We start from the raw sequence: 11,647 nt of genomic DNA, 5'->3' as shown, positions 1-11,647 counted from the left end.
CGTAAATTGTGGTAAGATAATTGTTTTATAAAAACACAAATAACACAATATCTTATCACTGTTTACTTATAAATTCAATAGTATTCTTTAACACAAATAATAACAGGATAGTGAATTTTTAAAATTGTATATAAAAGCTCACTAAATATGATTTGCTAAAAAAATTATCGCTAAACATGATTCATGTCCATCAAGAATTTCAATAATTTTTCCACCATCACATACTAATAAATTTTATTTTTTTAATACATAATTAAATTTAAATTACTAAAAATGACATTTTTAAATTTTTTAACACTGGCATTCTATGTACATACATTTGGTCATTTTTTCAAAAAGAAATTAACTACCAGTTTAGTCTTCACACAACTAAAGCTGTGTTCGCTTCTTTTTTATGTGTGTTTCGCTTTCTTACGATTCGGGTGCAACGCGAGTTCTGATTGTTTTGTTTAACTTTTTCTTCAAGACTTCTATTAAATTTCTTTTCATATATACCTATGTATGTAATCTTATTTTTAGAAGTCGTAATACTTCACCATTTTTTATTTACGAGCTTAAGCATAAAACACTACATATTAACTAAAGGAAACCGAAATCATGCATTGGCCGATTTTCAAGACACACGAAATACCAAAATGATTCAAAACAAGCTTCCACAAAGTTTCGGCCACCAAAGTCAATCCAATTGCCAAAACCAACTCTAATAATCACCAAATTCAAGCTATACACATTCAATTTACCATAAATTAATCCTAAGGTTCACAAAATCATTAATCCACAAGGGTTTTAAAGTGACTTACCTTTTTCGACGGTATTAAGAGCAAAATCCAATAATAACTCAATGCTAGATCACTCATAAACAACCAAAATCAAAGAATCTACTCGATAACTAAACCCAAAATTACGAAATTGTTAGGGCAGAAAACTGGACAAGAAAGTGTGAGTTTCTTACCACATTATTTGGTTAGAAATGAGCGCGTAGTCACAAACGGTACATGAATCGGAGCACCATAACTCAAGTTATGAACAAATGAAAAGGACGGTGAATAGTAACCCTCTTCTCTTCTCTTTGATTTCACCAGCTATGTTGTTGTTGTTGTTGTTTTTTTTATCGAAGATAGGAGACTCGAACCCCGCAACCTCTTAGGTGAGTATGGAGAGACTATGTCATTTCAGCTATAACTCATTAGCTTGTTGTTTGTGTTTTAGGTGGTGAATGAACTGATTGGCTCATGAATAAGGCTCTCTATATATAGTGTATGCTCCGGTCCAACTGCTTAGTATTTTTGGTCTGTTTGGTCCGACTTTGGGCCAAAACGTTTAGAATTAGCGCCCAATTTTCAATTCTAAATATTTTTTCTAAGGATTTTTATCGTTTTATTTTCTTACTCGCAATACCGAACAGACTTAAGATGATACTGCTGGCTATTTTTACCAGTTACGCGTTTTACACAATTTTTCGTAGAAAATTATATTTTCCTATTTGAAAAAATTCATTAAATTCAAATCTTACCTTTATACGTGTGTATATATATATATATGAACATCGTAAGAAAGAAAAAAAAAGAGAGAGAAAGAATAGCGTAACGAAGAGAAAAAAAGAAATAACATAAATCCCTTTGAACTTCTGGCTTCGATTTCTTGCAATTCGTAACTCCAATAAAAAATCTAATCTGGTAAAATTATTTGTATCCTCCTCCTCTACACGTTGGCACCACTTTTGATCGGTGAAAGTTGACGGTGATGTAGCTCCTTTATCTCTTGGGTTTGGCCAACGGGAGTTTTAGGAGGCACAGACGATTTTGGACGTTTTCTTCTTCGATAGCTCAGTCAAAAAGCTTCTCCGGAGCTTTGAATATTTTGATTCCGTACAAAGGTATGGTTTTGGTTTCTCGTAGTTAATATTTAATGTCACGTGAAAACTTACGCTAGAAGACCTTAAGATAGGAATGAACTGAAAGAATAATTGATGGATTGTGTATATGGTATAAAATGTGTGGTTTAGCTGTTGTCAATAATTTGCTGTTGAAATTGGTTGATTTTGGAAAAAGATTTAATATTGATATTTGTTTGATTTTGAAATAATTTGTTATTGGAAGTGATTTGAAGGGCTGAGAGGTGTTTGATTTGATAGTTGGGACCCTTAAAGGGTGGCAGAAATTTGAGTCTTAGAGGAGGTATTGCCAAAGTTTCTATAAGAATTAGAGTTTTGATTTGAGGTGTTATTCTAAAAAGGAAAGAGATTATTATGTGGCTTGTGTATCTGAGACTATTTGTTGACCCTCGGAGTTCGAATCCATGGAATACTATATTGTTGAGCTTGGAGTTCGACTCCATGGAATACTATATTATTGAGCTTGGAGTGTGACTCTATGGAATATTATATTTGAGCTTGGAGTTTAACTCCATGGAATATTATTGAGCTTGGGGATGCGCGCACAGAGAGACTGTCCAATGGTTAACTACCAGGACATGTCGGGTTGGCTGTATAACCGACAGATGAGACTCGTCAGCCATAGGACAGACATACATCATATGCATTTGTTTGTTTGCTTGAGTGTGCATTGTTTTGGTTTGCTTAACTGTTTAATTCTGCTTATCCGCTACTTGTTTTACTTGCTGTAAATGCTTCTCTATCTGTGTTTTCCTTGCTTGAACTGTATGTGTATATTTTCTGAGAAATCCCTCTTGACGAAGGTGTGAGGGGAGAGGGTTGTTCCACCAGTGATTCAGAGGATTTGAAGAGACAGAATGTGAAGTATTCCGTTAAAGTTAGATTCAGGACTTGAATACCTTAGACAACTTACCTAATTTCTGGTTTAGTTGAATTCTTAAGCTGAAATTTGAGTGTCGAAGTTCTAGGAATGCCTCTGGCTCTCCCGAGACCTTTTATATTAACTATGCGGGCACCTTTACCATACTGAGAACCTCCAGTTCTCATTCCATACTATGTTGTTATTTTTCAAATGCAGGTCGAAAGGTATCTCATTAGGTGTCTGGACACCTAAAGCGAAGTGGTTACTGTGTTATTTTGTTGTGCAGTGATGTATATACACGTAGTTAGCTTCCTCTCCACATAACTTATTCTTTTTTATCCTCTTAGAGGTTTATGGAGAGGCAGGATTTTGTTTATGTACGTCTTGGGTTTTGGATATATATATATATATATTCTCCGGTCAGCCTTGACTTCGCGGACTGAGTTAGGAGCTTGTTATTTTGTACCTTTGGCTTTCTATTCCTACTTTTATTACCTTACGTTTGATAGTTATAGTTTTCCTCACACGCAAGTTATTCCGTTTTCGGAGCGTGGCACTTTTCATTTTGCGATTTTGTTTTACCCATTTTTCAAGGCTCCTAGTCTATTATATTCTTTCTACTATTATAAGTACGTATTTTAATTTTTAGAAGTCGTAATACCTCGCCACCTCTATTTTATGACTTATGCGTAAAGTTTTGGGTGGTAGGGTGTTACATTATGGTATCAGAGCAGTTTGTTCCTGTAGAGCCTGAGGGATGGACTGATTATGCTTCTGGGCATACTCTGGGCGTGTGTATGTGCTATTAGGATATCTGATTGATATATGTGGCATAAATATTTATGAGCATGCATCTGGAACTTAAAGCATTAAACTTGCGATATTGAGACTGATCAACTTAATATCACTTGTTTGGTGTGAACAGGGACCAAATGTCGTCTCGTGGATCCGAACGAGGTATTCAGAGAGGAAATCCCGTGGTTGAACCAATGCAAGGACGTCGAGGTGGAAACCCTAGTGCTAGTACAAGTAACGTAAGTCGATACTATAGGTCTATGACCCTTACTGACTTCCTCAAGAGTGGTCCACCCCGGTTTAATGGAAACACCAATGCCCTGGAGGCTGATCAGTGGTTTTGAGAAGTGGAGAGCTTTTTGTACACTCAGCATGTTTCTGAAGTACATTCAGTGGAGATAGTGACTCATATGTTGGAGGGAGATGCTCAGGATTGGTGGCAAGAGTTGTGTCATAACTTGCAGGTGGAGTTAACGGATATCACTTGGAATAGATTCAAGATAGAGTTTTATGGGAGATATTTCTTGCATGCGTTTTGCACTGCAAAGGAATTGAAATTAATGCAGATGAAGCAAAATGATATGTTCGTTGCTGACTATACTCGTGAATTCGACAACCTGTGCCGTTTCTCAAAAACTTGTCAAAGAAATCCAGCCGATTATGAGGAATGGAAGTGTGCTCAGTATGAGAAAGGACTAAGGAGTGATATCTTTAATTACGTGTATCCACAAAAGCTAACAAATTTCACTGAGTTGGTTAAGAAGAGCCAGCTCGCAGAGGATTGCTCCATGAAGTGGACACTGCTACAGGAAGGCTTTGGTGAGACTACTCCAGAGGAGCCGCGCAGGTACGGACTGGGAATGTGCTTTCGATGTGGAGCACCGGGACACATGTCTAGAGATTGTTCGCGTGGGAGAGCTGCAGATGCGAGTTGGCCACGACAGGATCGAGGTAAATATGATACAAAATGCGTAGGACAGATTTGTTCTGTGTAGAGCTAGGACCTCGCTTTTGTTTAGGTTACGTAACCGGATATGGAAGTTTAGGACTGGAAAGACTGGACGTAGTTTTGGACTTGAATACGGACTAGAAATTTAGGCCGATAGAAATATCTCTTTGATAACCAGTTAGGTGTCGAGAGAAAAAGTAAGTTGTGATAGATTTAGTGTCAGAGGTTGAACCAGTTTCGATAGTATTACATATGATGACACCCACTACAAAAAAAATGGTTAAAATGGCGGTTTTTTAAGGTAATTACGGCGGTTACAACCGCCATTATTGCCAAAAATGGCGCCCCCAAAAAACGCCGGAATTCTGGGCGCCATTCTGGTTATTACGGCGGTTTTCAGAAAACCGCCGTAATAACCAGTGGATAATACGGCGGTTTGTAACCGCCATTTTAACCAAATAAAATGGCGGTTTTGTTGTTTAAAATGGCGGTTTGTAACCGCCATTTTTACCTGGGTTTAATGGCATCCTCCTCATTTAAAATGACGGTTTATAACCGCCGTTTTTACCTGGGTTTAATGGCATCCTCCTCATTTAAAATGGCATTTGTAACCGCCGTTTTTACCTGGGTTTAATGGCATCCTCCTCATTTAAAATGGCATTTGTAACCGCCGTTTTTACCTGGATTTAATGGCATCCTTCTCATTAAAAATGGCGTTTATAACCGCCGTTTTTACCTGTATTTAATGGCATCCTTTTCGTTTAAAATGTCATTTTTTAACTGCCGTTTTTACCGGTTAAAAATGATATTTTTTATCTTTTAAAAATGCAGTTTTTACTATTATTTTTATCTTGCTAAATAAATAATTTTTTTATTAAAATTCCACAATAACAAAATCATAATCCATAGACAAAATATTATATAACTCAAAGTATTAAACATAATATATGATTTTTTAGTATTACAAATAAAAAATAATAACTCTTATACAAAGTATCAAACTAAGAAATATTGTTAGTTCTATTACATTGGGAGTGATGCTCAACAAATTTGCTACAGATCATTCCAACATTTTCATTGTTCATGTCCGTGTAAATAAATATTACATGCAAAAGAAAATTGAACGTTAGAAATAAATAGTTGCTCAAATAAATAGCAAACTGCCAGCATTTTGAAGAATTAAAAACTACACCAACAGTCTCACAAGAGGGACTAGATATTAAAAAATTTATCCATATATATATTCTAAAGGTAAGAAAATTATTCTTGTATGCACATTTTGATTTTTTTAGTCAACTCATCATCATCCTCAAGATTTCTATCTAGACCTCCATTTGCATCTCGTCTCCTTTTTGCAGAATTAGCACTGCCATTGCTGCTTTTATCCAACTTGTAATACTCATTAATAGTATTTTCAATGGTTTCCAGTATTTGATCACCATAATTGCTTACCTTGGCCCTATGTTAAACAGAAACATCTGTGAATGCCGACTCAATTAACCAGTACATTTGATTAATTCGTAGAATGAACTTACTTGCTCATGCCATTGAGTTCAAGGAGTTTTTCCTTTGTTCTTGGTACTTTCTTGCTCATCAGCTGCAACAGAGAATTACTATATAACAGAAACAGCAGCTCATCAGATGCGTAGCATTCAAAGACAAAATTTCAATTAAATTAAACTATTCATAATCCATTACTGCACAAGATTAAATGAGCTCTATACAGAGAACTTGTGTAACTAACCAGAATACGTGGTGAGCTAAGACATTATCTCCAGATTCACCAAGAATAGTTGCTCGCAGCAACCGCAGTGCTGAGTATAACTTTGCTGAAAGATTCTGAAATAAAGTTCTATCAAAGACAATTCAAGACAGATTAGAAAATTGAACAAAGTTGTGATTTTGAAAGTGTATGAAATAGTTTATAAGTTACACCTTGATGAGATGTTTAATTATGAACTAGTAAATTAATTATTTTTATTTTTACGAGTCTATAAAATAAACTTAAAAAACACTTGTGTGTGTACTCTTAACAAATATGTTCTAAAATTTTATTTTCATCCAAATTTTAATTATATTATTAAATTTCTTGAATATATGATTATTTTTATATTAAAAATATATAAAACACATCTATTATGCAACAATCCGTAAAAATAATAATAATAATAATAATAATAATAATAATAATAATAATAATAATTACCATTATTTATCTTAAGAAAAAATAATAACAAGGGGCTGGGTTATTCATGGTTTGCAAAGATTTGGTTTTCATCACCATAAGTCAATCAAACTCAGAATAGTCACACACAATATGAATCCAATAAAGAAAATCTATTCATCACCATTGCATATTCCAAAAAGGACCAAAATGAAAGAAATTATTCACCGTATGATTTTCCACTTTGATTGGTGAATAAGCCATGAATTCAGATCATTGTCTCTCAAATAGGAAACACATCTCCCATTTTTTAATAATTAATTAATATTATTACAACATTATTAAAACCTCATTTATTTTTTTATTAATTTTTTTATAACCCTCCAATTTCCATTCACTAGTCATATCAATTCAATCCCAACCACTCCAATTCCCTTTCACTGCTTCCATACTCTTTCATTCTCAGACACAATAAACTTTCTTCATTCATAGCTACTGTGTTACTTACATCAAACACATTGGTCAAATAATTAAAGCCCTCTCTTCCACCCTAGAGTAGTAGTAAAGAAAACCCTTCACTATATTTTCACTGATCATGGCTCCACCTGCATGTAGATCCTACTCTCTACTACTACATGGACTCATCAAATTTCTCACTGTGCTTTTCATGTTTTCCCTCTGCATTCTACCTCCCAAATCAGGTAAAAAAAAATTATTCCGTCAACTGTTCCTATTCCGTTAGAAATACAAGAAGATAAAGCAAGTAAATTCATATATAAATGAATTCTTCAGATTGATCATAAAGCTAGGAGCAGTCAGACAATTATGTCCCAATGATGAAGACAAGAGTAAGGATATGAATATTACCTATCTCTATAACTTTGTTCTTTGATGCATTCTTCAAAGTAGATAAGGCCACTTTTCCTGTATAAGATTTAGTACTCAAGTGATACCCCTAAAATGCTTTTATACAAGCATAAAGCACCTGAATCCTTGTTAGATGCAGTAAATCAAACATGTATATAACAAAGCATATAAATATCTCACATAAAAAATTTTTAATTGTAGGATTTATCTTCTTCATCAGGTCTTCCAAAATGGAAGAATCCCATGGATTAATGCCAATGTTTCCCAACTCTGTGGATCCCTTATAATCAATCTGAAATTAAAAAATAAAATGAAATATATACAAAAGAATTCTTAAACTGTAAATACAGTCAGTGTTAGTAAATCTCAATTCAGGAGACACAACATTGAGGAAATATGTCAATCTTGAGGAAATATGTCAATGTGAGAAATAAAATAAATAAATAATGTGTTTTGCAAAGGCAGTGTTTGATTCATCTACTACTTGAACAAACCTTTGGCTAATTGGGAAGCAATAAATTACCTACCAACAATCACAAAGCACAAAGGCTATTCAATAAAAGAGTATAAGGAAGTTGGTGTTTTCTCTATTTTTATTTATCTTTCCTTTCCTACTAGTTTGGCTCATTTTGCCTAAAGGATTAACTTCTTTGTGAATAGGCATACCTTCTGCCTTTCAGCAGCCTTCCAAGTTTCAGATATTCTCTGGTGACATAATGCCTGTGCCTTCTTCAAGCACTCAATTGGCTCTGCATTCCTATTGAACATTGACCCAAATAACTAAAATTACAGTCAAGGCAACCCAACTTGAAGTATCAAAACAAACAAGTATTGAAGATTCGACTTAACACAGCACTGACCTGGAAATACCAAAAAGAAGTAACGTAAATCATTAAAAGAATAATCAAGTTGCCTCCATATTACCAACATAAAGAGAGAAAATTATTAATCAATTACATCAAAGACTAATTACTTATTCCAGAAATTCAATCATTAAACTTAATGATTAATGAGCAAGACACACAAAGAAAATACTAAAACTTCCAGAACCAAGTCTAGCAAATTCACCAACTAAGAACATGAGAATATGGAGAATAAGACTAATTAGTAAACAACAACTGCATCAAGAATGGTCCCCAAGCTCAAAAACCACAATCTGAATGACCAAAACCCAACAAACCAATTGCAAAGTAACATCACCTACCAAAGACAAGTTCAAATGTTCTGTAAAAAATAAAACTTAGCAAAAGATATGTGAAACCAGCTGGTAACAGCTTAGAAAAACAAATAAGAAGAAACCTTTACACGAGAAACAATAAGAAAGCGTTAACAGCACAGAAAACCAGCAATTCAATTATCACGTAGCAAATGAATTGTAAAAACAAAGTTGAAGATGGAATTAACGGAAATATATCGATGAAAGTAGAATCAGATCGAAAATATTACCCTAAGCGACCAGAATTCAAAAGAGAATAAGTTTCCAGATTTGGGAATCACTGAAGCCCCCCTCTAGTCTTCAAGACTAACGATCTATGAAAAAGAAAACCTACGGAATAGGAAGAAAGAAGATTACAGAGAGATAAAGCTATAATTAGTTTTATAAAATTGAAGAAAAATGTGATTAAGGAATTCTTCTATACCCCTTTTAATTCAATTTCAAATGCTTGCACCTGATATCAATACAAAATTAGTCATATAACTAGTCATATCAAAATCCTAGTAAACAACAGAGCCTAGAGTATACATGTTGTGAACAGCTCAATCAATCACTATATATATATATATATGAACGAGAACAAGGAAGAGATATAATTATTATTAATACCATTATCAAACAGCAGAAACAAAAGAAGAGTATGTGAAGAAATTATACTTTTAAATGTAGTTTACTTTTAATACCTATCAAACGCCAATAGAATGCTTCAACAAAAGACTCGATCGTGGAGCTGCAGAGAAACAAAAATCCCCAAAAATCAGCAACAAAAACAATTTTAAATTAATCTCCAAAGAAGGATTTACCATCGTGGCTTTCTCTTTCTCTCTTTCTGTAAATGAGCGATCTGACTATCTAGCTTTCACGGCCTCTCTGGTACCATGTTTTCGATTTTCTACAAACAAATAAAGAAGAGAGGTCAAACGGTGATAATAATTAATTAATTAATAATTATTAATTGTTGTGAATAAATAACGAGCATGGAAATTGGGAAATCAGGATTTGACGAAACTTCATGCACAGATTTATTGATCAACGATTTAAAATTACAATTTTAATTAGGGATTTTAAAAAATGACAATGATTAACCAACACAAGATATCGGTGAAAACGACGACGATTGCAAAAACTGCGCAACACAGTGAAAATTCAAACGAAAAGAAGAAGAAGAAGAAAAGTTGCACTAGTGGATTTGGATTGAGTTAGGTTGCATGGAGGTGAAGGATGAGAGAAATGGAGAAAGGAAACTGGGTGTGCAGTGTAGAGATCTATGAGTGGCTCACGCCTTGATCGAAATTCATGAGATTTTCATTTAAGCAAACCAAAAATCAGCAAAAACGAAGAAACCAAAACGAAGAAGCTCTCCGTGTAAAGAACTTGAGAGGGAGCTGCAGAGAAACAAATCAATAACTATTTCAGTTTAACTTGAGAAGGAGAGGTACCTAGAGAAATGGTAACCGGCGGAGAGAGGAGAAGCCAGAGAGGGAAGAACGGTGTTGTCGGAGGGCTTCTTTACACGGAGGAGACGAAGAAGAGAGAAGGGAGATCGAGAGTGCTGTCTGGATGTGTTTCGTTTAATGAGCTAGGGTTCCAGTTATTTTGTTTTATATACGTATGAAAATGGCGGTTCAAAAGCACAATAATCACCTGAACCGCCACCAAACACAAAGTTAATTATGGCAGCAACTAACAATGCCATAATAACCGGGTATTACGGCGGTTCTTTAAAACCGCCGTAATATTAATGCCATTTTAAACTCTTTTTTTTGTAGTGACCATTAGAATCAGCAGAACTTAGGAGCTAGATGAAGCGAGTATTAGAAGCGATAAACCCGTCGTTCTAATACCAACCTGCCTTATAACCTTTCTGCATCGAATCTATCTTGTATCTTTCGCTTTGCGCAGACTTTTAAGCTATAAGAATATCCTGGATTTGCAAACTAAGCATGTCAAATCTTTCTGTTTTTCTTTGACATGTTTAAGAAGGGAAGTTACGTTAGTATGAATCTTTTCTATTTTATATCAATTTTCGAGGGCGAATATTTTGGATTAAGTTACATATATATATTATCACTATCATTATGCATATATACATACATATAAATATATAATAATAATAATAAAGAAAGCTAAGGCGGCTTATAAGCCTTCATAAGTCATATGTATACATATATATACATATATATATATATATGAACATCGTAAGAAAGAAAAAAAAGAGAGAGAATAGCGTAACGAAGAGGAAAAAAGAAATAACGTAAATCCCTTCGAACTTCCGGCTTCGATTTCTTGCAATTCGTAACTCCAATCAAAAATCTAATCCGGTAAAAGTATTTGTATCCTCCTCCTCTACACGTTGGCACCACTTTTGGTCGGTGAAAGTTGACGGTGACGTAGCTCCTTTATCTCTTGGGTTTGGCCAACGGGAGTTTTAGGAGACACAGACGATTTTGGACGTTTTCTTCTTCGATAGCTCAGTCAGAAAGCTTCTCCGGAGCTTTGAATATTTTGATTCTGTACGAAGGTATGGTTTTGGTTTCTCGTAGTTAATGTTTAATGTCACATGAAAACTTAGCTAGAAGACCTTAAGATAGGAATGAACTGAAAGAATAATTGATGGATTGTGTATATGGTATAAAATGTGTGGTTTAGCTGTTGTCAATAATTTGCTGTTGAAATTGGTTGATTTTGGGAAAAAATTTAATATTGGTATTTGTTTGATTTTGAAATAATTTGTTACTGGAAGTGATTTGAAGGGCTGAGAGGTGTTTGATTTGATAGTTGGGACCCTTGAAGGGTGGCAGAAATTTGAGTCTTAGAAGAGGTATTGCCAAAGTTTCTATAAGAATTAGAGTTTTGATTTGAGGTGTTATTCTAAAAAGGAAAGAGATTATTATGTAGCT

The 11,647-nt window shown here is 34.4% G+C and overlaps 1 protein-coding gene across 12 annotated transcripts; it reads right to left on the bottom strand.

The window, feature by feature from the left end:
* On the bottom strand, positions 5,472-10,339 carry LOC107604796 (ATP-dependent DNA helicase Q-like 4A). 12 transcript variants are annotated; one of them, XR_002349135.1, is made up of 11 exons: positions 10,187-10,339; positions 9,551-9,639; positions 9,431-9,477; positions 9,172-9,201; positions 8,978-9,077; positions 8,198-8,391; positions 7,712-7,823; positions 7,532-7,649; positions 6,245-6,352; positions 6,036-6,113; positions 5,472-5,959 (listed from the first exon to the last, which is right to left on the bottom strand). XR_002349135.1 is itself a non-coding variant. In XM_021104751.1 (6 exons), coding segments are annotated over exons 2-6 (444 nt in total). In that variant the 5' UTR covers positions 7,714-7,823; positions 8,198-8,391; the 3' UTR covers positions 5,479-5,760. The 12 variants fall into 12 exon arrangements, 1 of the variants encoding a protein (XP_020960410.1); XR_002349136.1 differs by having other exon boundaries at positions 7,532-7,627; XR_002349137.1 differs by having other exon boundaries at positions 6,245-6,339; positions 7,532-7,627.

Source organism: Arachis ipaensis, chromosome B06, assembly GCF_000816755.2.
Source record: "Arachis ipaensis cultivar K30076 chromosome B06, Araip1.1, whole genome shotgun sequence".
Lineage (NCBI taxonomy): Eukaryota > Viridiplantae > Streptophyta > Magnoliopsida > Fabales > Fabaceae > Arachis > Arachis ipaensis.
Note: the sequence above shows the minus strand (reverse complement) of the source record. Positions and strands in the feature narration are given on the sequence as shown.

Bases quoted from the DNA above. Each gene is read 5' to 3' on its own strand.
- LOC107604796 (XM_021104751.1), bottom strand. The intron at 6,353-7,531 runs GTAATATTCATA...TGTCTTTGATAG, and splicing joins GAACAAAGTTATAGAGATAG to AACTTTATTTCAGAATCTTT. The intron at 6,114-6,244 runs GTTAGTTACACA...TCTGTTATATAG, and splicing joins TTAGCTCACCACGTATTCTG to TAATTCTCTGTTGCAGCTGA.